We start from the raw sequence: 25,842 nt of genomic DNA on the forward strand, positions 1-25,842 counted from the left end.
ACATGACTCATGCTTTTATCCAGCCTTCCTGCCACGAGGAAGATATGACAATGAAAACCTATCTTTAAAACACACAGAGTATCTCTGATAAAGCATTTTACTTTTCTTGACTGATAACAAAAGAGCCAAAGAACTAACTTACAATTGCATCACTTGCAAATGCATGCCTAGGTCAGATACACTGGGTTTATGTCCTACTTTGACCATAGCTTTAAAATGCAGGTGATAAGAAAGCAAGCACAAAGATCAGGTCTTTCCAGTCTGGGGGTTTTCCTCTCTCTGTTTCAGCAGAACTGTGCAATGATACTCATAACCCAAGTTCAAGGGCCTCTGTGGCACCTAAATACTTGAAGGAACCTGACGGATTTCAGTCCCATGGACTAAGTGATCCTCAAGAATGGCGTTTTGTAGACAGGAGAGATGATGGTCAAGACAGAAGATACACAGGCAGCAGTGGTGGAAAGAGCAACTTTATTGCAGGTCATCCTTTCACATTATCCAGGAATGGGGAGCCCTTCTTTGGGTTCCCATCCCAAAATTTTGGTGCTGCCCCTAACTCATCTTCTACTGGTATGATCCCTTTGTCCTCAATAATCTTGTTAACACATGGGCACTAAAAGCTTGCTTTCTCAGTCTCTTATTCAGGGGCAGAATCCCAGGAGGAAGATGAAGGGCTGACACCAGAAAAGCAGCCAGCACACATTGGTCCAGCACCTTCATCATGAGTAAACAGGAAGGATTAATACCAACACCCTCTCTGTGGACCTTATTTCAGGCCACACATTGCCTCTGCGGATGCTTCATTTCTTGGTCTGCAGCTGACCTCAGGGACACAAGGCTGCCTGCTCGCTCCGGAGCTGAGCTGCCTGCCCCATCGTGGGTGCACTCCTCACGTTCAACCATGTTCAACCACTGCAAAATCCCCCTCTTGAGGTTACAGCTGCTCGCTTGGTCTTTACCATGAATTGCATCCCCTTTTTTGCTGCATGTGGGGGCAAGAGCACAGCTCTGGCTTCGGAGAAGGGTATTAGTGTCGTTCTCGTCAGGGAAGCCACAGCACTTCCTCCCCTGCAGCACTGCGGGGTCTTTCCCTGTAGAGCTCTGGGCCCACACTGTGGTCTGTGGGTCAGCGGTGGTCTACTGGGAAGAGGTATATGGCCTGTGAATCTGCGGGACCTTCACAGGGGTTTGGCTTGAAAAATATGATGATAAGGGCGCATGACTGATAGCAGATGCTGAGCACTGACAGCAGCCCATGGCTCAAAAGGTGTGTAGCAGCAGCTCCTGACCTTCTCCCTTCTCTCGGGGGTTTCTTGTGGGGGCTGCGGGGTGAGATCAGCCTGGGCACAGCGGGCACTGGGTGCTGGTGGCAATGCCACAGGGCCCACAGAAAGTGAGGGCAGGCACTCGACCTCGGCTGAGCCCAGCTAAATATAACCAGTGACTGGTCAGCTCCTGGCTGGCTTTGCCTGGCTCCGGTCCCGTGGCAATACATTCCTCCCAAAAGTCATCCCCCTCTTCCTCAAATCCTCTTCTCTGCTATTTGAGATGCCACAGTCAAGTCTCACGAGGTGGGTTACTTCCCTCCAAGTAGTTTTCTCCTCCCATGACCCTGCTTTTCCTTTCTCTTGCTCGTTCACCACCTGGCCTTTTGCATCTGCAGTGGTCCCTTGGGTGGCAAGGCAGGACACAGGGATGAGGGTCTCCCTGCTCCTACGACCGGGGTGATTAAAGCTCTCACGCACAAGTCTGTCTATGTATGCTTGTACATGTGGTTATGTCTTGGGGTACTTGGACATGGCCAGGATATCTGAGAAGGGACTTCTAGGTCTACACAAGGCTCCTCTGGGCACCAAGGCTCATATCAGGTATTTCACCTCATGCAAATGTAGGATCTGCATTCCATTTTCTTTCTCTTCACAGAAATACAAAAAATACACCGCAGAGGAACAATCCACTTTGAAGTCCCTGCACATCATGTCTTGCATTGTCAGATCAGCACAACATGGTCGGTATTATTTTTATTATTAATAAAGGGTGGTGGGATCCAACTTGTCGGGCTGTTGGGGTAAGAGGGAGAGCTGATGCTGCCCCTTGCCCAGGCAGAGTCAATGGCTCGAGGGCAGCCCGTAGGTCAGAGCCTGGCCCATGCACCACCTTCCTACCACAGCAGATGTTTTGGTGAGGCATTCGTTGATGGTTTTGCACTGGTTACAAGCAATACCCTTGTGATGCTCCTACAGCCACACCAGCAGTTACTCTGATTTAGCAGCATCAGGACAGTTAAAATGTTACAACTTTTGTAGGCGGTTATTTCCTAAAACAACAAATAGTCACTTTAAACCCAAACCTGGTATCTCCCAGGCTATGGAGAGGCTGCAGAAATTGGCGAGGTTTATGGAAGCAGCCCTGGAAATCAGTGCAAATAAGGGGAAATTTTGGCAGGTGGCGTTACAGTTAATCACTTCTCTCTGAGAACAACAATGCAACGTGTTGGATTGAGGGTGTGTGTTGTAAGCAAAATCTAATGGTGAGATCTAGTAGATATTATGCTAAAGTGGCATGAAGGTCTCTGCCGTTAGTTGAGTAGTTAACTGTTACTAAAAATTGCCTTTTAAATTAGTGATCGGCTCTATGGCTGATTTACGATTTCTTTTAAAAACAGAAGAAAACAGAAAGCTCCCCAGCAACCCAAACACAATCATAAATGCACTGTTTCTTTTCGATCTGAAGTGTTGATGTCCCATTGTGCCAGGGGCAGGCAGTTGGTGTGTGGGCAGCACCAAAAAGCCATCAGGCAGGGCAGAGCAGCCTGGGTGCCCTTGCCTAGGGAGCCCTTTAACAGTCGGGTGCAGTTTGTTTGCACAGAGAAAAATCCCTGAAGCAGGAAAATGTCACGTAAGGGTGGCCACTGACCCGTGGGGACATCAGTGCTGTGAGCCAGGAGAGGAGGGAGCACATTGTTTGTGTGCCTGTAGCTATATGTATGCGTGTGTGTCCGCGTGTGCATGTGTCTGTGCACACTGTGCATGTCTGCCTGTGTGTACATGGACGTGTCTGGGTGTTCCCGTCTAATATCATAGAATCATAGAATCATCTGGGTTGGAAGGGATCTTTTAGATGATCGAGTCCGACATGCATCTGTGTGTGTGTGTCTGTGAAAGCTGTGTGTGCACGTGTGCGTGCATGTGTGCGATTGTGTGCATGTATGTTAGCGTATGCAGGTGGGCGTACGTGTGTGCGTGTAAGAAATGTGCACGCGTGTCCACATGTGATGTGGGCATGCACACACAGGCATGCACGTACGCATGTGTGCCTGCGTGTAGGAACGTGGGCGTGTGTGCAGATGCAGAGTCTGTGACTCTGTGTGTGTGTGTGTGTGTCCCTGTGCACACGCATCCAGGCGTGTGCGTGGGCCAGCCCGTGCCCGCTCCGCGCCCGCGGGGGGACGGGGTTCCGCCTCCCTGGGCGGCGGGGCGGGGAGGTGGCAGCGCACCCTCGGGAGCGGGACGGACGGACAGACAGACAGACAGATACACCGACACACGCTCGCTCGCCCGTCCCGTCCCGTCCCGCCCCGTCCCGCCGGGGAGCGCGGAGCGGAGCGGCGGCTCCCGCCGCCCCCGGGGCAGCTCCGCGGCGCCGCCCCCGCCTCCTCCTCCGCCGCCACCGCCGCCGCCGCGGCTGCACAAAAGGCGGCGGGGAGGGCCCGGCCGGGAAGGGCTGCCCGGCCGCCCCGCACCATGCCCCGCCGAGGGGGGCTGCCGGCCCCCGCCGCCGCCCGCCGGCCCCCCCCGCTCCTCCTCCTCCGCCTCCTCCTCCTGGCCGCCCCGCTGCAGCCCGGCAGAGGTAAGGGCCGCTCCGCTCCTCGCCGCTCCGGGCCCTGCAAACGCCGCCCCGGAAGGCGGATTATCCTCCAAACCCGCTTCGGTCCACTTTTGTTACGATTTACGGTTTTTCCTCCTCTCTCCCCGCCACTTTCCGGCTGCCTCAGCCCCGCTCCCGTCTCCCTGCGCTCTGTTTTGTGTCTGCGCCCGTTCCCCCTCCAGCCCCGGTGCCGGCGGGACGCGGCTCTCTGCCCCGGCTGCCTCCCCCCCCCCCCCCCCCCCGCCCCGGTATGGGGCTCTCTGCCCATCCCCCCCCAGCCCCGGGGGGTCCCCGAGTCTCGCCGCGGTCCGCACCCCGCGTCCCCCCCGCCGGCTGTGGCCCCGGTTGCGGGGCGGTGGGGACCCGCGCTCCAGCAGCGCTTTTGGGGGCGGACCGCATCCCCGGGCTTGGCGGGGCGGGATTTTACACCTTCGCCTTAAAAAGCACGGAACTGCTATATATACACCTCTCTCTACATGTGTATACTTTATCGGAACCCGCTATAACCACTACTGTTAAGGGAAACACGCTTCCCTGGGATGTTTCCTGAGCAGCGTGTATTAATTGATCGGATGAAGAACGGCGGCGTAAAGCCACAAGCGTTCCCTCTGCCAGTGACCCATCTCCACGCTCTCCCCTTATGTCCTTCCCCAACTCCCACCGTGTATCGTTCACCCACCTAAGCTTTGTGCCGGGGGAGCGGTCCTCGTCCCCAGCGGGGATGCTCTCACAGCTCCTGAAAGCACTTGGAGGCGGCGGCACAGTTTGTGACTCTGCTCCAGTAGTACTGGAAGTGGGTTTTCTCTCCCCTCTGAGCAGTCCGGAAAACTTTTTATATGAAAGGAGACCGCAAAATGCCATAATCCACCATTCTGGTACTTACTCTCAGTCCTTAACGTTTTAATGAGTTGTCTTAACAAGAGGCTCATCTGACAGAGTGCTGTGGCACACGACTGCGAAAACACTGAAGAGGTTTTCTTAGCTTTTTATTTATTTAGTTAGTTAGTTCATCTGATCCTTGGAACTGATGATTCAATAGTGCAGCACACCGTCTCACGGAAGAGGCTGTTAGAATGCTTATTGCAAGCATGAATAAAATGATTTTTTTTTCACCCTTAGCCAGGTAAAGAATAAAGTACATCACCTTCCCCCCCCCCCCCCCCAAGCAAGCCAGTACATTCGTCTCAGTTTGAGGAGCTGCCCAAACTAGGATTTCTTGCAGAACAGGTTTAAGATGAGGTCTGATTGCCCAGAGCATCTTTATGAGTAAATTTGTTGAGTACTTTTCATGAGAGTTTCCTATCTTGCTCTGCATCGGTAGTTTGATGTTTTAAAATCTCAGCTGTCTGGTGGAATGCCCTGGCTTCCTCTGCTTTTTTGGGTTCTCCTGTGGCTCAGCCCAAGGCAATGATGCCGTTTGGAGGCGCTCTTCATGCCTGCTGGACACTGCTTGCAGAATGAAATAAGGCGCAGGATTTAGGAGTCAGCGTGAAGGACCACATGTGGGGTGTGGAGCTCAGTGGTCCAGGTGGGGTGGATTATTTTCCTCCGGAGTAGTCCCAGCTAAATCCTGTATGGAATTTTCCCCATTATAAGAAGTTTAGTTGAAGTTTAGGTGTGGTTTCATTAAACGTATCCGAATTAAGGAGCAGACTGAGTTCCTTCCAGTCTTACCTGGTGACTTGCCTCAGCACCTGGAAGGATCTGGACTAGCATGAGCATCTTCAGGTCCTTCCTTTGCCTGATTCAGGAAAGACTGAGCTGAATCAAGCACAGCAAAGGCTCGCATCTGGAAAATCCTGCGTGTTTTTACTCCAGCTCCAAAAGCTCAGGTTTCAGTCCAAATTCAGAGGGCTTAACAAAGCTCCGTTTTCACAACAATGCTGGCAACGGGTTGGTTTTGCTCCAAAGTGGAAACAAAAGCATACTTGGAAACTTCAAAAGTTGCCACCGGGAGGAATGTCACTCTGTGGCCGGCCACAGGAGCGTGGGCTGCTTTGGTCATGGCACCTAGTGGAAGGAGGAGACCTTGGTTTTCATTCAGATCTTACCGTTACTAAGTAAACTCTCAAAAATCCAGCGGTCAGGAGTGGAGGTAAATATTATCCTATTTCCATGCAGACGGGCGAGTGAAGCCATGGGGGAGCCAGGGCTGGGGAGCCAGGGTACGAACACAAGTGTTTGCTTTATAAAGCCCATTATTTTTGCTGCATTACCCAGCGCACCGCTACCAGAACAGCAGTTCTTGAGGAAAAACTTTCAGCTGTGTTGTAGGGTTTGGAAATGCAAGTGATAATCTCCGCGCAAATTGTAACTCAGTTGAACAAGTTACATTTTACTTTATTTTACATTTGTTTTGAGCTTTTGCTATGTCCAGGAGCTGGAATATAACTTGCGAATGTGAAGAAGGAATGAAACGGCTGGGTATGTGGTAACAGCCAGCAAAAAAAAAAAAAAAAAGCCAACCCTAAGAAGGCTCTTGTTTGGTATGAATGAGCCCCAGCAGCCTGTCTGAATGAGAGCCATAGAGAAAATCCAGGGCTTTGCGCTCCTGGGTTAGAGTTAACCACCTTGTGGGCAGCAGAACCCTGTCAGTGCAGGGCTCTGACACGGTCATGCCTCTGCGGTGGCTGAGAATTACTGACGGGACCTACTTATCCCCTTTTTGCTTTTAGCTTAAGTTTTCCTCCAGCTGTCCAGCTTGATTCACTGCTTCCTGCGCTCACAGCCCAGCCCTGTATGGGAGCGACCCAGGCAGCCACCGCTTTTCATTTTTCAGTGAAATATTCACATGGGATACAGCAAAAATCCCATTTCCAAAGCTTTTGGGGCAGAAAGTTCTTGCGACAGGAGAAAACTCCATGTGGCTCTTCAGCAACCATCAGCAAGTCTGCCCAATCTGCAGATTATACCCAGCAGCAGCATGGTACAATAATATCTGCAGATGCAACTGGCTGAAAATAGAGGTCTGACAATGCTTTTATTGACGTTTGGGATAGAAAAACTAGCAGACTGAGAGTTTGAGCCTGCAGCATTTCGTTTGGAGTGTGCAGCTTCTGTGCTGAACCCTCAGTTGAAGATTTGTTTAATCAGTTACTGACAGTAGAAGTTAATAGCTGCACCCGGGGGAGATGGGGCATCGGTGGTATCGAAGGGCACTTTCATAGCCACAGGCACGCTTAAACAAGCTGCTGCATTCACAGCCGATACCATTGATGTTTGCTTCGGCTTAACTTGTGTGGTTTTACTTTATTTTTAAAGCCTAAAGCCCAAATCGTAGATTTTGCAAGTGAAACTTGCTCAGTACACTAGCAATCCAGGAGCAATGAGCATCACCGCTGCCCTGGTTGCTGCTGCCTTGGTGGGCACAGAGCCCTTGCCGGTGCCATGGGCAGGGAGAGCGCTCGGCCACGGTGTGGGGCAGCATCTTCCACCCCAGCCAGCCTTGGATGCGTCCCAGTGCAAACATGCTGCCTGGCTTAACCTGGATATCCTGTGGAAATGACTCCCGTAACAAGTTAAAAGTAATTTAGTCCACTGTGGAAATCACCTGTGTGTAAGGGGGAGACTAGTGTCTTCCAAGGCTGCTTTAAGATGAAGATTTTGCAGAGAGGACCTCCATATATTCAGCTGAAAAAAATCAGAAGATGTGCAAAAGTTGGTATCTCAGGGGATTCGTACAGCCACCGCCATATTTCAGGCTGGTCAAACAGCTGTTGCTTTCTGTCCGCAGTGATGGAAGTATTTCATTAGGAAGTTGAGTAGATGAACTCTTTGATTAACCAGAAGCCACCAAATAAAACGGAAGAAAAATCACCAGAGTTGAATTTCAGTGGTTCTCAGTCCTACAAAAGCAGTTTCAGTCCTTTTCATTTTTCCTGGGGAAGGAAAAGAAAACAAGAGCTCTTTACAGGTAAAGAGAGGCTTACTTCTTCTCCAGCCTTTTAAGCTCCTGGGAGATTCTTTGCTCATGCCACTGTTTGAACTTACAGTGTGTTTAACATTAAGAATATCTCAGAACCCCGCTGAGCACTGCTTTGGGGTGAAGTAACTGCTCAGCCCACCCAACTCTTTGTTTTTCTGTCTTGCTGAAGGTCTCAATCTGTGCACCAGTGGAAGTGCCACGTCCTGTGAAGAATGTCTCCTCATTCATCCCAAGTGTGCCTGGTGCTCCAAGGAGGTAGGTGGGCAGACCTCATTTGTCTTCCGTGCTTTTTGTAACGCAGGAAGGGAGATATTTTCCCCCCCTTGCCTGTTCCTGACACCATCCCGTGCCAGAAGGGTGGGTGAGGGCAGTGGGGGCTCCCATGCAAAGCATATTTTGGGTGTGTGTCTCTCTCCAGCTCTTTGACACTGTAGGAAATAAGTCTCTGACCCTGCTGGCCCCCGTGCATCCTCAACAGAGCAGCACTGTTCCTTCATTCCTTCTGTCCCTTCAATTACCTTCTTGTTTTCGGTGGGTACAGGGTCCCTGCATGGGCTCTGTGTTGCAGGGAGCCTTGCTCGAAAGCTCTCTCCCTAAAAAGCCCCAAGCCCCCAGCTGGTGTCCTGCTACATGTCCCTTGCTGCGTGGCCTGGCCTGGTGTGGGCTCTTTGTCTGTAACAAAGATAATTCCCCTTTCTGAATCTGTTGTGTCATTTTGGGAGCCAACCCATGCTTCTGGCATCCTCACTGTGCTGTGGCGATGAGTTACACAGCTTAACTGCGCGGTTCAGGGTGAAAACGCATCCTCATGTTGGTGCTGAAGCTGCTCGCCCGTAATTTAATAGGGCCTGCTTGGTTTGTGAGAAATTGCAAATGTCTTTCCCTGCTCCCGAAGGACTGCTCTTCTCTTTAGAGAGTGAGGTATGTATATATATAGATAGAGATATATATCTTATCAAATATACATCTTATCATGTAGGCTTATGATTTTTAGAGAACAAGGTGTGTGAAAGACCTGGTAACATCTGATGCATAGATAGCTGTTGTCTGCATCTGTCCTAAATATTTAAGAGAGAAATGAGGATGGAGGGAAGGACCCTGCCTACTTGTAGGCACAGCAACTGTGCCAGGAACCAGCTTTGGGCTGTGAGAAACCCCGGAGCAGTGGATGATCTTGAACCTCTCAATGGACACGGCCAGGAGTGATGCTCTCCTGTTCCCTGCTGACCCTTTTTCCTCTGGTGTGGCTGTCCTGGTCCTGTTTTGGGGAAGGCAAGCTGTGGGGTTGAGCACACGCTTCACCTCCCAGCTGTAGCTGGTGATGCTGGGCTGAAGATGTAGGTGCTGCCTTCGTCCTCATCTTCTGCTCCTGTCCCTCCTCCTGCCGGCTCTGCCCGGGGTGGCTGCAGCTCCTCGGGGTGGAGGATGAGGATGGGGTGAGGCGGGCTCTCATCTGTGTCTCTGGAGGTACCTGGCCTCTGGCTTTCCCTGTCTCTTTCACTGGGTTTTCAGTTACTCGTAGGCACAGCCACAGCTCTCCAAGGAAAACCTCCTAAATGCTACCACTACTACTGCTGCTACAGACACCATGCTATCTGACAGCGTAATAGTTTTCATGGGTTTTTCGCCAGCAGGGCAAACAATGTGCAGAAGGGAAAGGGTAAAGCAATAGATCCTGCTTTTGAGACATCTTGTAAACAGCTGTAAGAGCTCCTCTTCCAGCCAGCTAATCTGCGGTGGTGAGATTGGATCCAGAAACGCTAGCTATTAAACTATGGGTGCCCAATAGCTTACTTTTTTTTGTTGGTGGTTTTTTTTTTTTTTTTTTTACTATTTATTTATTTTATTTTTAATCTTTGGCCTTATAACACAACTTTTGCAAAATGCTGCCAGTGGAAATGTTTATCTGGTGGTCACTGTGACCGCTAATTGTATGGCAGCCCATGGGACTGGCAGCCCGACTCTTATCTTGCAAACAGGAGGGTTACCAAAAAAAAATACTCCTAAATGGACTGGAGGGGCCAAGTAGGAAGACGCGTGTTTACAGGGAAGTGCTGTAATACTTCCTGACCTTTAGCCTGCAGCGGCTATTTAAAAATACATTTCAAGGTGCTTCGTGCCAAGAGCTACGTGTTTAAAAGCTGCTGTCCCATTACATGCTGCATGCTAAAACTTAGCAAGTTCTTGTTCTTGTTCTGATTCTGTATTCTTTTTTTAGAATTTACTGCTGGAAACTCTAGTTATTTCTCTTTAACTGAGATCATCAGGTCAGGTAATGGGATTATAAAAGATATCTGGAGATTTTTGACTTCAAAAGTTTTAATGTAATACTATAAACTCTTAATATCCGCCTTCTTTGCACAGTCCTTTCACCACCTTATTTCCCCTTCCCTTTGCTGCTTATTAAATTGCTTTTTGTCTGTTTTCCTTCTCTATTTCCATTAGCTGTCATTCGCAGCAGTATGTTGCCTGTAAGCCTATATGCCAGCGAAATTCTATAGTTCTGCTGCTGCTTAAGTATCAAGGCTAAGATCATAGAATCATAGAATGGTTAGAGTTGGAAGGGACCTTAAAGATCATCTTGTTCCAACCCCCCTGCCTTGGGCAGGGACACCTCCACTAGAGCAGGTTGCTCAAAGCCCCATCCAGCCTGGCCTTAAACACTTCCAGGGATGGGGCATCCACAACTTCCCTGGGCAACCTGTTCCAGTGTCTCACCACCCTCACAGTAAAGAATTTCTTTCTGGTATCTAATCTAAATCTCCCCTCTTCCAATTTAAAACCTGCGCAAAAGATGTTGGAGGGGTTTCCGCAGATACTGGTTATGTTGTGGTAGGAACACAATCAGCTGATTAGTGTGTGTTTTCTGCTCTCTTTGCATTTTACTTAAGAGGTTTGGGAGCAAATTGGGCCAGCTGTTGTCATATTTGTAGGCAACAATTAGTAATTCATCAGGATATAATAGAAGTCTATAAGTATATATAATTCTGTAAATAAGTATATATTTTCTAATATGTATATATGTATTATATATACAGGAAGTGTAGACATGTATATAATATATATACACAAAATAGATTATATATATTATTATACCTTTCTGTGTATATATACCTTCTTATATATAATATTCCTCTCTATGGGGAATAACATCACCTGGTGATTCTGTCATACCTGTTTGTTCTTTGTCCCCCTGGGTGCTTGGCAGTGCCGATGCTGTGAGGGACACCCCAGCTATGGCAGAGGAATGGTACGAGCAGGAAAGCCATGCTGTTTCCCAGAGATGACCGTGGTTCGCACAGTCTCCTGCAGTGTTCCATCCTCCTCCGTCACCCTCTGCACTCCCAGATCCAGGCTCTCCGTGACCACAAAGGGGCAGAAAGTCTCAAGTGTTCATGGGGGTTAGGAGTGCACAAAAGCAATTCTGTGGACACAAGGAGCCCTATCCCAATGGATTTCCAAGTAGGAAAAGGTTCCTTGTATTTACATTGCCTTGAATTGTGAGGGTAAGAGCATGAGTATAGATAGACACTTACACCAGAGTAGCCAACATGCTATAAATTTGTAACTAGCACCTCCTAAGCTGTTAGTAGAGGGTGCATCACATCCCCTCGGCTTGAATCAGCCTCTCTTCGCTTCTGCTTGTGTTCAGCATCTCTGCTCCCATCAAAGAGGGTGATGATGGATGAGTTGATGATAGCAGCTTCTGGTATCCGGCAGCCCCAGAGCCCCCAGGGGCTGTTGAGCTAACCACAAGTCTTTGGGCTGTTGGAAATTTGGAAGCCGACATCAATTATGTTGGCTCGTGCAAGAATACCTTGAAAGGCAGGATATAAATGGGATGATCTGTTTGAATGGCACTTAAGAGAGGAGGTATGAATGTGTGGCCTTTACTGTTGCCTGAGCCTGCCTTGAAGCAGGGCTGTCTGGGGGAAATATGTGACTCTTGGGTGATGGAGACTGCTGCAACCTTTTTTGTCTGTGCTGGAATCTGAGGAAATTCCTCAACTTCTCCTGCAAGCTCCAGAAGAAGCTGGCAATGACTAGAAATCGCTGATACGCTGCTGGTGATAGACTCTGGCTGGAAACTGCACGCTGGCCCGTGGGGTTGTGTGATCTCTACCACAGCCTGGGTTTTGTGGGTGGGAGCGGAGGATGCTAGTTGATGTTCTGTGGTGCGCTCAGGCTGCCAAGGCTCATGGGGGCTCGTCAGGCTTGCTGGGGAGAGCAGGGAGCTCTGGAGGGGGCTTCAGCACTGTCCTCTGAACTGCCAGGTGAGGTGTGAGAGACAGACGGGGTTTCTGTTCGTGACAAACCTACCTGGAGTGGTTGCAGAGGAGATGCTCTCCAAAAGAGCATTCGGGAGTAGTGGTATGGTGGTGGTGGTGGTGGTGGAATTATGTCATTATGGTGCTGTTATCATTGTTTGCTGCTTTGGGGAGCAGCGTACCAACATGCAGAGGCTCTTCTTGTTCGTTAGGTGTGCGTACGCGGTGTGTTCATCCATGCATTACCTATGTGGGTGCATTTATATGCCTACATGCAAAATAGAGATGCTCATTAATTGGATTAATTAAACTGAAATTTCCTTTTTGATGAATTGAACTGAAATTTCCCCGATGGCACCCTCTGTTTTCCAGTAGATTGCTTGTACCCCATCCTCTCCCATCTCAGGATCGTGTGCCTGGAGAATGAGGGAGGAAAATCAAGGGTGTTCCTAGAGGGAACATGTCAATTCTTTTAAATGGAGAAAGAAAGCAGAGTTCAGACTGAATTAATGCAGAACTGGATCGATTAAAGCAAAAAATGGTCAGGACGTGTAGTCAGGAGTTATAGTCAGTTAGATACAGTCAGTGCTATTCTCCATTTTTGTGGCATGAACCAAGCAATTTGTCTCAAAGCTTTCAAACTGATGAGCATGTAATTGTCACACTGTTGTCTCCATTCACTCTGTCCACTTGCTTTTGTGCATTTGCTTTTGTGAGCTTGGTAGCGCAGAGGCCGGGCCTCAAAGTGCCCACCGGGCTGCGAGCAGCCGGCATTACTAAGGAGGATGAGGTGGGATCTTCCCCAACTGATGCTGCTCTGTGGCACGAAGCAACGCCTGGGGTAGTTCCTGCTTGCTGTGGGGTACCTGCTGCATTTCCTGCTGAAGCAGGCAGGTGGTCGGCAGGTCTCTGGGCGTACCAAATCGCTTAACTACCTGAGAGGTGTCCTCTGCTCAGGGGGAGTTGGGGTTTGAGCCAACATGCCATGTCTGAACTGGTGTGGAGCTGCCTTTCGGCTTGGCTGCTCCTGAATTACAGAATCACAGAATCACAGAATCACCTAGGTTGGAAGGGACCTTTTAAGATCATCTAGTCCAACCGATTAAACAAACAAAAAAAAAACAAAAACAAAAAAAAAACCACAAAAAAAAAACACAAAAAAAACAAAAAAAAAAAAACCACCAACCACCAAACCCAACAAAAAAACCAAACAAAAAACCACACACAAAACACCACCCAACACTAATCCATATCCCTGAGCACCATGTCAACTCCTCTCTTGAATACCTCCAGGGATGGTGCCTCAACCACTTTCCTGGGCAGCCCATTCCAATGTCTGACAACCCTTTCAGTAAAGAAATATTTCCTAATATCTAACCTGAACCTCCCCTGGCGTAACTTGAAGCCATTGCCCCTTGTCCTATCATCTGTAACTTGGGAGAAGAGACCGACCCCCATCTCTCTACAGCCTCCTTTCAGGTAGTTGTAGAGAGCGATAAGGTCTCCCCTCAGTCTCCTCTTCCCCAGACTGAACAACCCCAGCTCCCTCAGCCTCTCCTCGTAAAACTTATTCTCCAGACCCCTCACCAGCTTCGTTGCCCTTCTCTGGACCCGCTCCAGCACCTCAATGTCCTTCTTGTGGTAGGGGGCCCAAAACTGGACACAGTACTCGAGGTGGGGTCTCACCAGTGCCGAGTACAGGGGGACAATCACTTCTCGGGTCCTACTCACCACGCTATTCCTGATACAGGCCAGGATGCTGTTGGCCTTTTTGGCCACCTGGGCACACTGCTGGCTCATGTTCAGCCTTATTTCGCATTATTTGAACCTGCGCAGTACCCTTTACTCCTCAAAACTTCCCATCCTTTTTTCCTTTTATTTAATCTCCGGCAGCCTTGATTTCCTCTGTTGCAGAAAACGTTGTGCTTGTGATGGTACCCGGTAGCCACAGTTTTGGCTTTGGATTTTGACCTGTGGGTGCACATGAGAGGTATTTGCAGGGTGCTGTGGCCGTTGCCACAGCATTGCCACATTGCCACCGTCACTCCCCTCCTTGGTGTCACCCTGCCTGGGTTAGAAATTGAAGCAGGGGCCAGTCCTGCAGCCTCTGGGCACTGAGCTGCACCCATTCCCCGGGGCATTTGCACCCCTGAGGATAGGGGTATTTTCTTCCCCTCCGGGTAATGCAGCATTTCACCCAACAAGCGAGGGCCTGGATTTGATCTGAGCTGCAGCTTGTCCTGTGGGCCCATTTTAGAAGAAAGTTTAAGAGAAAATAGCTGGGTCAAGCGAGGGGGGCCTGTGCAGAGGTGCTGCTGCTTTGTGCAGCTCCCGTCAGGAGCTTTCCCCCGACCTTCTGGGCTTCCTCTGGAGAGCTTTTGTCGTGGAGGCTGCAGAAGAACACAGTTGCAAGGGTAACCGTTTCTCACCGTCGTGCAAACAGACAGGTTTGCACATGCAAGGGTGCTCTGCCCCGAAAAAGCTCCCGGAGGTCCCACGTGGGTGCTCCTCGCCCCATGTGCTGGCGCTGTCTCCTCCTCGGCGTGCGGATGCCGCTTTTGTGTACACCCCTTGCTGGGATGATGAACATGGATATAAACAGTACCATACCCAGAGCTGTCTCTCGTGGTGTTACGAGCTCGACTGCTAAGGAGTAGCAGCTGGAGGGAGGAAGCCGCCATCCTTCTCTCCCCATGCTGCCTACCCCTCCTGGCTCTTGTTCTGCTACCCTAGCCACAGCCAGAAAATTAAGTCCTCCTTCAAAGCCCTTTGAAGTTGAGTCTTTCCGTTCACATCAAGAGGCTTTGGAGCAGACCCCGGCGAGGATTGGAAATGCCTGATAAAGGCTGCAGTTACACGAGCAGCCCTAAATATCGTCCTGTGTGGATACTTCTCTCCAGTGTTAATTCCTGGGGAATAATTAAAGGTTCCTGGCTGCACTCCTGAAGCTGTTTGTGTTGCTTTTTGCACAACCAGAGTGTCCTTTCTCATAGGTGGCCAACAGAAATGAGCTGGCAGAGGTGCTCACCTGGAGCCACGGTCCAGGCACTGGGAGAGCGGGAGAGCATCTCCCCACTGGTGTCCTGCAGCTGGGTGGACCATCCCAGGAGAGCTCCTGGGCCCCCCTGGCTTTTTGCTGACTTTAAGTCAAACCACATCCGAGATAAACTTGTCTCCAAGGCTGCCCTAAACGTGCTGCTCCGAAAGGCTGGGCATTGTTTTCGGTTTTGTGAGGGATTCTGATTTTTATTTTGTCATGCTGGAGATGATTTAAATAGTCCCAGTCCTCCTTTCTGGAAGTGCATCTGTTTACACGACGCATTCCAAGAAATTCGTGTTTGCATCCATCTGACGTGCCGTCTCCTTGGCTGGGTCCCGCTGCTGGATGCTGGAATGCAAATCTCACATTTTTTAAATAGCGTTGCGACCTCGTAGTGAGAAAATGCAGCAGAGCCTCTGTCTGTGTCCTCGGGCCCCGCAGCCGGGGCTGTCCTTGGGGGACCCCCGGAGCACCCTGCAGGGTGTGAAGGTGAGATCTGTTGGATGACGTCTCCTTCCTTGATGTCTCCCCCATCCTCTGCCATACTGGAGCATCAGCAAAAAGTGGAGTTTATTCAGGCCCAATCTGGTTTTTGGCTGTGCAGTTGAAGGAGGAGCTGGCGTGGCGGCAAACATCTTCTCTACATTATTTCATGTCATTTCAGTCCATCAGCCCCGGAGCAGAAGACGGTTGTCTCTATTGTTGCAGTGCAAAAATAAGTAGGAATCGACTGTTGAAAATCCAACAAGTTTTGGGCATGCGATTTGCTCCCTTTGGCCCTTTTGGGGGAAAAAAAAAAAAAACAAAAAAACCCTGGAAAAAAAAAGGCATTCTAACAAATGGGCTCTTTGCAAAAGGCTGCATTGTGCGGCCGGCTGTTCCCGAGCGCCGCCTGCACAAGGCTGCATTGTGCACCACGCACGGGGCTCACAGCGAGGGCTGGAGCTCTGGGGATGCGTGCTGGGACACTCCCTGCCACGGCAGCCTGTCCTCCGGCTGGGCCCCGCTTCAGGGACCGCTGGATGTGGTCACTTTTCTTTTTTTCCATGTGACGGTGTCCTGCCAACGCTTGCAGTGCGGAGGCGGGAGGGAGAGGGGACACGCAGTGTTTGCGTGGGGACATGTCCCATCTCACCTGGGGAAGAGGGCACAGGTCCCTGGAGCCACCCAGCCTCAGTCTCCAGCTTCACATCTTGACTTCACTCTCTGGGTTGGTGGGTTTGTCCTGCTTCCTGCAGTGCCAATTCCTTGTACTCTGTTCTCTCTTTTGCAAAGCTCCTTCAAGGCGGTGCACGTGTGAAAAACAACAACTTCTCACCTTTTCCCCTCCAAGAGATGGCAACCAGCCTTCCAGGCAGCAAACCAAACACTTTGCTGTGCTTTCACAGGGCTGGGAGCAAGTGCTGCTGCTGCTTCTGTGGCTGGGGAGAAAACCCAGGCTTAGCTTTCTACTGTGGTGGTCTGAGAGCAAATTCAGTTTTCAAACCCTTGCAGGATTTCTTCTCTGGTAGATCCCTTTGACAGGCCCAAGGCTCAGGGCAGGCTGCTTTTGAATACAGCCACCACAATTGACACCAGCTTCTCCTTGTCATCTCCTGTTTGCTACAGATACCAGCATGTCAAAACAAAGCTCCTGCTGTGGGATTGATGTTTCTTCCTCCCCTTCACTTTTGTCCGTTCTTCACCCTCCAGGAGTTTGGCAGCACAAAGTCCATCATGTCGCGGTGCGACTTCCTGCAGAACCTGATTGCAAACGGTTGTGCCGGAGCCATCGAAAACCCCAGCAGCAGCATCAACGTGCTGAAGAACGTCCCTCTGAGCAGCAAGGGCTCCGGCCAGACCCACCTGGACGTCACACAGATCACGCCTCAGAAGGTCGCCTTGAATCTTCGTCCCGGTGAGTCCCCAAAGGCTGTGTTTGTGGGGGTGAGAAAGGGTGGCCTGGACATGCCAAGATTGTGTTATGACCCCTGCCCTTGTAGCCTGCTAAAGAAGGTGTCTGCTGGCCTCTTCCAGAGCCTGTGAACTTAGTGGTGCATCACAAACAGGTTTGGGGCTGAGGTGTATGTTCTCTATGAGATGACACCGAGGCGAGGTGAATCAAATCCCACCCAAAACTGTTGTCAGTACTAGACTTAACCTTTGCACGTGGTTAGAAGGAACCTGCTCGACTTCAAAAATGTAATCACTGGGTGGAAGGAGTTAAAATAACTTTGGATCCTCCACCAAGCTGACAGTGCTTGACTCTAAACTGAGACAGCTCCTTCTATAAATTGGAAACAAAAACGCATATCTGTTTTCTGTTGGTATGCAAAAGAGCCGTGGGATCAAGGCCGAAGATGGAGATTTGAACTTGTGACTTGGGCCTTGGACTGTGGCCAGATCCCTGTTTCATTCCCCTGAGCCATCACTTTTCTTCAATCTCTTCCTTTTAATTAAAAATTAGAAGGGAATGGCTGGACTGAGCCATGCGAGCATGCTTGTTATCAAAAGTTTTTGCATGGTGGGGGGAGGCTTTAATGTGGGTTCAGAATTCTTGCAAAAATTTGGCAGCTGATATTTCTGAAGGGGTGAAAAAAAAGCTCTTTATTGCAAAGTTAAGAAGCAAATATAAAAGCTTGATTCATTGTAAGCAATTGGTGTGGGTTTCTAAGGCTTACAGTTTTGTGACAGCTCTCATGAGCATACAGAAAAATGAAATATGATGTTTTGCCCAAGAAAAACAGGAGTTAGAGCTGGTGCTCACGCTACCAGTGCTCTCCCAGAGCCTACCAGTTGCTGCAGGATTTTTTTGTTTGAATTCCAGGGGCTGGATAGTCGTCATGTCTCTTAATTGACCCTTCCTCAGTGGTATGACTGCTGTCATCGGTCAGACCCTCAAATGTAAAGAAATTTTGCTTCTTAAAGTCTGAAAAGCAGGTACCCGAGGATAGTCACCACTGGATGTGTGGCTAGATGCATGGCTTCTGCAACAGAATGTTGCTGATGAAACAGGTTTGCTCCCATAAAAATAGGGCGTTGTTATCCCTCCATGTTTATTGAGGCAATTTCTGGCAGAAAGGTCTGGCTCAGCTTCCACATCTCACCTCCCACAGACCCTCCCTCACGCCCAGTGCCCGGTGCTCAGCAAATTCCCCTTTCCCAGTCCCCAGCAGGTTTGCCCAGCTGGAGGTGCGGATTGGCTCGGTCTGCGGCAGGGCATGGGGGTCCCTGCGGCTTCCCGGGGGTTTCGCTGTCGGATGCACAGGGTTGATGTGCTGTTCCTGCCAGCCCTTGCAGAGGACCACACTCGTGGCCACCTTGAGTTCTCCTTGGACAGCAGAGGAGCCCTCCAGGTCTGGGCTGAGCTGCAGGAATCACCCCAAGGGCCCCCGCAGCTGAGCTGCAGAGCTCCCCTCCCTGTGCTCCTCTTGCAGAGAGCATCAGAGTCATGGCAGGAGGAGAGACATACCTAGATGTTTGTAATAGTATCTCCCGTATTTACTCTCTTTTTGATGTTGGGCAGCACTCCATCTTAGGGCTGATGACTTCCTAAACCCTTGTATTAGCATCCCCAGTTTAAATTATCCGTTAATCCTTGAGTTTAGGAATGGGTTTCACCCTGTGAACCCAAGACAAAAAGGAGACAATGTTGATTTAATTTTGGGCATGAAGAGTGTACTATTTCAAAGATGAATACACACGGCGGTCTGTGGCGATGCTGATCTTTTATTCTTAGACCGCTAAGCAGAAGCAGAAGGGAGCAAATTGTCAATTGTTTGCCGTTCCCACCCAGGCAGTTTGATCTAATCATCCCATGGCAGAAGTCATATCCCCAAATCTCTGTGCCCACAGCTAATTCCCAAAGGCTTTAAACTGACGTCCTTCACAGCATAGCTTTCAAATCGAGCATTTACTTTTTATAATATTGCTTTTTAATCTTGCGTCCAGCTATAAAGCAGCTTGTCCTGGTTAGATGAAAAATATGGAGAGCGTAAAAGGAATTAAAAAAAATTTAATAGATTCAAGTTGTATTGTTCATCAAGCCTTAAGCCTCGCCAAACAGAAAGAAGAGCTTTTCGTGGATAAGTGTGATTGTCAAGTTTGTGTTTGTAAATTGGCCAAAAGCAGTTTTTCCGGTTTCTGCACTGCCTCTGTGTGACAGTATCCAAGAAACATTTCTGAATTCGGTTTTGAGTTAAAAGCTTTTCAGTAAAAGCCCTAAGGAGAGGATGGTGGTGACAGTTCGTGGGGAAAGAAGGGACTGGGTTATCCCTAGGAGTGTGAGAGTATTACTGTGCGCAGAGAATAATAAATTCTTTTGCACTTACATCTACATGCATTAGCAATATTTTCTCTGATATAAACAATTTGTGCACTTAGGAATGACAGAAGAACCAGGCCCAGGATCCTGTTATTTTTGATGCTTCTCAGGGACTAATAAATTCATAACTATTAAAAGAAGAAGGTTTGATCAGAGCATCCCAAATACGCTCTCTGGCACAGGAATTCCCGTCTTAAGACCTGCTCATAAAGAAGAGGGTTTTGAAAACTGAAATGTTGGGGACATCACATGCGGAAGGAAACGTGCTCTTTTTCTGAAAGGGTTGGGTATTCCAGTTGGAAAATTGCGTAGGAATGAACAACACAGGCATGGGAATGAATTTTCCTGGAGTTACACACATTCTTGCAGCACTGAATTAAAGTCAAGCTTGCCATCACGGTTTCTTACCCTGCAATCAGTGCTAACAGGTTTTGCACTATATAAATGATGTCCTCCTTTGTGCCCCCACAAAATACATGCCAGGTACAGCTTCAGGCCACCTGATTTGGTTGATCTGCCTCGATCACTTTGCTTACTGTAGGCCCCGTGCTGAGTTGCATCCTGCAGCGTGCCACATCTCAGCGCTGTGCCGGGAAAGTCCTGCTCCTGCAGGAAACGAAAGACAGGGAAAATAAGAGGAATATTTATGGCAAGAGTTTCCTGGGCAATACCTACATGTGCATGTTTGTGGACAGTGCCTCTCGCAAGCCCTGCAGGGTTGTAGCTGAGTGTGGGGGGGAGCAATTACCTGTAAGAAAGAAGCCCTGGCTCGGAAGCCACCCTCGATCTAAATGTGCAGGGAAATCATTAAATAGAAGGAAGGTCTTGGTTTAGGAGCTGTAGCTGACTCCTCTGGTACCCCAGCACTGAGCTGGTGAGATGCACGGAGAACTGGTGAAGCAAAGAACATAGACCTGGATCTAACCCCTTCACAGCTTTCTTTGTGAAAGAGGCAGGCTCTGACCTTTATGGGTGTCCTCCTGGGTGCTGGGAACCCAGCTCCTTCACCAAGTGGGTGGATGCTGGTGGGTCAAAGCGGCTGCTGCGAGGGCTGGGAGAGGACATCCACTCGCTCCCCATGCATGGGGATGGCTGTGGGAGTCACTACGAAGCAGATTCTGGAGGCAAAGGAGGGTGCCTGGCCCTGCGTGTGGCTTATCACAGTGTGACCCCAGGTGCCACACAGGACTCCCGCCTGATGGGCTGCAAAGCCCCTCATGCCGTATCTTGCCAGCACAGCAGTTTTGGGATGTTGCTGCTGCATGTTGTTGGGCTGGAAGTAAGTGGGAGCAGCTGTGCTGCTGCAAACAATGAGGAGAACAATAAAACAGTTAGGGAAATGTTTTCACAGTACTAAAAAACGATTCATTTTTGAGGAAGAGGAGGAGAAGCCACAAGTGTTTTGCAGAACCTGCCAGTGCCCCAAGTTCAGCCTTGCCTATGAACAGCTGGGAGAGGTGGGCAGGAGGGGGAGCTTGGTCTTGAGAGGATCTGAGTCCCTGGGTCTGAGACCCCACTGAGGTGGAAAAGGGGCTGATGTGGCAGCTTGGGACGTGGGATCTTCAGACCAGCCTGGGGTTGGAGGGTGCTGGCATCTGGAGTTTCCATTTAGACCCCTCTCTCAGCAAAGCGTAAGGCAAACATTTGCCACCTCCTCATTGAGGTCCTTCTGGTGTGAAGTTGAATTCACCTTGAAGCCACTTCACTTTTTTTTGAGGTGTGGGCAGTGCCAGTGGTGGCTCCCCCTCCTGGGCACCCCTTCCGGAGAGCATCTCTGGTGAAAGCGGTTTGGCAAAGGGGAAGGTCAGGGGAAAGGCTTCCCTCTGCTCATCTTCACATTTGTGCAGCCTGTGACTCAGAGCTGACAGCTCCTTCCCTCGTGTTCAGCACTTCAGGAAGCTTCACCTCTGCCTTGGTACTTCCTTGGGTGACCCTAACAACCTTCTTTTTCCAGTTCGCTTCCCTTTTGCCCTGCTTTCTCCGGAATGATGATGGCATGACTCTCTTTTCAGGGGAGATATCCTTTTAAAAGATGTTTCTTGTGTGTCTGCTTCAACTTGACTTCTGGTGTTCATCTCATGCTGGCTGTTTTCTCCTGACCCTCTTCCTTCTCCTGCTCCCCCTCCTTCTCTCTTTTGTGCAGGACTTCTTGGACTGCTCCTGGCTTGCTTTGAGGACATACCCAAGTGAGCGTGTGCAGGGTCCCTCTTTCAGTAGTCCATGAAACATGCACTTGAGGTTAATTCTGCTTGCTTCTCTTTCCAGTTTTCTAGGAAAGTGCCCTTGGACTGTACACGGTCTTAGACATTCTCTCAGCTGAGATGGAAAAACCCTTTCCCATATCTCCAAAGTAAAATAGAGACACGCAGTCTATAGCTGTGTCTTTTTCTTTCCAGCCAGTACACTACATAGCTTAAAAGGACCCAAAGTCATTAACTGCTCTCTTGCTAGTCTCCTAAGGGATGGATTTGGAAAAGCTTATTCCCCTCACGCTCTTTAGATGCGATCTGTCTGCTCTGTAGGTGGGGGAGAAAAAAAGCCTGCGGTCTGGATTTTATGTGTGCTAGGAGTTAGCTTTTCACCCCTCTCAACTCTTGTGTGTGTGCAGGTGACCGGACCTCCTTCCGAGTTCAGGTTCGGCAAGTGGAGGACTATCCTGTGGACCTCTACTACCTGATGGATCTCTCCCTGTCCATGAATGACGACCTAGATAATATTCGCAATCTGGGGACCAAGCTGGCTGAAGAGATGCGAAAGCTCACTAGCAATTTCCGGCTGGGGTTTGGATCTTTTGTCGACAAAAACATTTCTCCTTTCTCCTACACGGCACCAAGATACCAAAACAATCCCTGCATTGGGTAAGTGGTAGGTGTACCTGGAAGGGACAAGCCCTGTGTTTGCACAGAGCCTGGCTGCAGTCTTTTCTTCTCATGCTTGCTTTAAATAATGAAGCAGACTTAAGCCCTGGCTTTTGGTAATTCTGATTAGCCACGGCTGTCGCTGTGATGCTCCAGAGCAATTCAAAATAGGACAACTTCCAATTTGCAGTGGCTGTTGGGAGATCTCTTAATCTAGAGATGGGAAACTTGTATCAGGAGCCTGAAGCTATTTTTAAGTACCTGACAAGGATGCAGACATAGCACGTTTTTTTACAGGCACTGAGAAATAGGAGCAAGAGCCAGAAATTCCTGATTTCTGATCCTAGCTCTGAGTCATAGTTTGGCCTTGAGTAAATCAATTAAGCTCTTTGTCTCCATTTTACAGATAAGGAGATGAAGGCAATCTAGGTCCTTCCAACAGAAGTGTTTGGGGGAAGTGAGATTTGTGAGGGCCTGTAGGACTGATTAATGAGCTTTTTTGCAAAGTGTTTTGAAGATGTCAGGCAGTTTTTTTCATCTTTATTGCTGTGGAAGGAAAGCAAACTGGCGGTTGCAAAAGACACAAATGATGTGTTTTGCTTTGTGGTGATATCAGAGCCTTCCTCCTTTTCTCTTTGTTTGCCTTTAACTCTGGAGTCAGAATCAAGTCCATTGAGTTGGGGTTTATGCCAGGGTGAAAGGTGGGATTATGCCAGTGGAGGGTGTCCAGGCTCAGAGGGGTTTGGATGTTGGCATGAAAGGATGGATACAGCAGCAAGTGCCCTCCTGGGAGAATGTCACTATTGACACTTACTTTCGTGTTGCTGTCTTCAGCTTGGGCTGCTTCCTAGTCAAGTAAGGGCAGTAAGGTTAGTGCTTTTGTTTGAGCCGTTCATGGATACTTACATTGTAAGATCACAGCACAGACGGATGCCAAGCTCTGCAAGCATGCATCCTTTAAGTTTTCCATGTGAGAGGCAGATAAAAGAGAGCTTGCATCACTATGTGTTTCGAGACACGTTTTGGCATTGACTAAGCATTTGGCGTCTCATTGCACATTGACCATTGACCAGACAAAATGATCCGTATTCTCTTTTCACCAGTTTTGTCCAGAGAGGAAAGTCAAATAGATTTTAACACTGAAAACTCGTGCTTTGTCCATGAAGCATAGCCACCTTTCACCACACTCTTTGTAGCTCTTCCCTTTGAAAATCTGGCATGGCCTCAGAGGGATGTGCTTAGTCATGTCCGTCGTTCTCAGTCTCCATCACCAGTTCAAGTTGCTCGTGGGCTGGGGACAGGGTTTTGCTCCAGTGAAAACTTTGACTGGTGTGTGATTTAATTGAAGTGACACGGCTTTTGCCAAGTGAAATAGAGTGAAATGTGCAGGAGGGGAGGGGTGGGAGAAGAGGAGACGGTGGAGCTGGACAACTCTGCAGCAAGGCATGCCTGAAACTGCTCTTTCCATTTCATCGAGGTCATCCAGAGATGACGACTCATCTTCTCCCACCATGATCAAGCTATCCACATGTCCTTTTGGTTTTACCCAGGTGGTTGCTTTTCTGTTTATGGGTTACATTAAGCCAGCCTGGTCTTGGGAAAACATTTAGGAAGGATTGCCCAAGGCAACTCGCCTGGTGGCCGTTCCCTTCCAATTGCCATCTGTCTCCTCTTCATCCAGCGTCCCCTTCCCCTGCCTTCTCTGGGAGTGGGCAGTTGCTGCTGCCAGGTGGCTCACTGATGCAGCAGCGAGGTGGGTTGTCAGGTGGGGGGTTGTTTGCAGTTATTTCTAAGTGTCAAAGCAGACTTTGTCCAGTGGCCTGCTCACATCTAAAAAAAGCTGCAAGAAAACGTGAGCTACAGTGGGTGTTTTTGCCCCCAGTCCAGGCTCTCTCCTCTTCCTCGTCACAGTGATGGCCATCCTGCAGGTTCGGGTGGGGTACAGCCCTGTTTCCTTGCAGGGTCTGGCTGGGATCCCTTGTGCCTCCTCCTTCTCACCCCATCTCGCTGCTCACCCCTGCTCCTGGCTCAGCATCCTGGCTGAGACCTCCTGAGGAGCCAGGATGTGGCCTCACACGGCCATGGTGTCATTCAAGAGAGATAATACAAAGGAAACAAACATTAAATTTAAAAAGATAGATAAGGAAGGCAGAGGGTTTGACTGAACACCCAATTGCCCATCTATCTGTGATAGGACCTGGGGAGGTTACAGCTTGAGATAACCCACACGCACTGCTGCGTAGTCACTCAGCTATCCATCATGGGTCCCGCTGCTGCCTGTAGCTTCTGCCAGCAAACCTGGCATGTAAAACAAACAAAAAAGGATTGAATTGTACATCTTCGTGGGATGTGGGACCCTGTAGTGTGTCAGTGTTTTTTCTTCCTGGACCAGGGCTCTGGCAAATCGAGCACCCAGATGTATCGTATGGGTTCAGGGCTGCTTGCTGAGACCCTGCAGTGCAGAGGTTTCACACATCACACGCTCCTCACCTTGGCCCTAGATGTGAGCAGGATGCAAGTCTGAACACAGGGCTGATTACCAGGGATGACTCTAATCGCCAGCCGGGCCCAGGGCGGTGGGACCTGCCTCACGGTTAGGTGTGTGCATGGCTGTGTAGGTGGAAATCTCTGCTCTGGGGTCCCTTGTCAGGGATTTGAGTTCCCATCGGTGGTAAATCTTAAATACTCCTTTGTGTAAAAAGCCTCTTACGACTTACCCACAGTGGGTCATGTGTCAGCAGAGGCCTTTAATTGTTCTCCATGTTTTATCTTTGAAGATAAGAGTGAATTAGCGCCAGCCCAATTCCTTTTTAAACACATTTTCTTCTTAACCCTTCTCGTCCCTCTCCCCTGCACACACTCACTGATTTCCCACGCTGAGCTCTCCCGGCCACGCGGTGAGTGCCAAAGCTGCCTCCTGTTTTATGTGGAAAAAAAGTTTTCTTGGTAGCCTGCCCAGGCATTTCTCTGCCTTAGGGTGCCATTCCTACCTTTCTGCTCCAGTGGTGCTCAAGTGGAGATGGTGTTTGCTCACCGGCTTGCAGGGAGAGTGGGAGGATGCATGAGCTGGTTACTAATGCACCTCGTGGTGTGCAATTGCCCGATGACGTACAGTGGGTGCAGGGTGACACATATTGCCAAGAACACTGGCTGACAAAGTGAAAATGCATATTGAAAAATGGGGGGAAAGTAGCTGTCGGCAGCGACGTTCCTGCGTGGTGCCTTTTGACACCAGCCCGCCATCCTGGGCTGCTGGGGAGGGTGGCTCTGGCCCTCTTGCCAAAACAGGCCCTCTGCATCACTGGGGATCACATCCTGCACTGCAGACTTCCAACATGAAAACCCTTTATGGGTGCTGAAACTCCAGAGCTGCATGGCCCAGTGCTTGGTGTCTCCACTCAGACCTTATGGGGAGAGAGATGTTTGGTCCTGGTGAGATCTCTGGAAACTTCAGCTGCTCAAAACCCCCAGGGGACAACTAAAAAGATGGGCTCTGTTATAGAGTTTTGTAGATAAATAGCCAGAAATCAAAGTGTCCAAAACATGAAGCCTTGTGGAATTATTTCATCCCTCTGAACAGA

At 49.6% G+C, this 25,842-nt stretch overlaps 1 protein-coding gene across 3 annotated transcripts in view; it reads left to right on the forward strand.

Moving 5' to 3' along the window:
* The first annotated feature begins 1,295 nt into the window (after window positions 1-1,295).
* Window positions 1,296-25,842, forward strand: part of ITGB5 (integrin subunit beta 5) — a 64,525-nt gene continuing 39,978 nt past the window's right edge. Inside the window, exons 1-4 of one of the 3 annotated variants that reach the window (XM_074146096.1) lie at window positions 1,296-1,308; window positions 7,962-8,047; window positions 16,793-16,997; window positions 22,012-22,261. In XM_074146096.1, the coding sequence (XP_074002197.1) occupies window positions 16,817-16,997; window positions 22,012-22,261 (431 nt within the window). In that variant the 5' untranslated portion in view covers window positions 1,296-1,308; window positions 7,962-8,047; window positions 16,793-16,816. Of the gene's footprint in view, window positions 1,309-3,743; window positions 3,850-7,961; window positions 8,048-16,792; window positions 16,998-22,011; window positions 22,262-25,842 lie in introns of those variants that run through there. The other 2 variants (XM_074146095.1, XM_074146097.1) reach the window with 2 other exon arrangements.

The sequence above is a fragment of the Numenius arquata genome, chromosome 3, assembly GCF_964106895.1.
Source record: "Numenius arquata chromosome 3, bNumArq3.hap1.1, whole genome shotgun sequence".
Lineage (NCBI taxonomy): Eukaryota > Metazoa > Chordata > Aves > Charadriiformes > Scolopacidae > Numenius > Numenius arquata.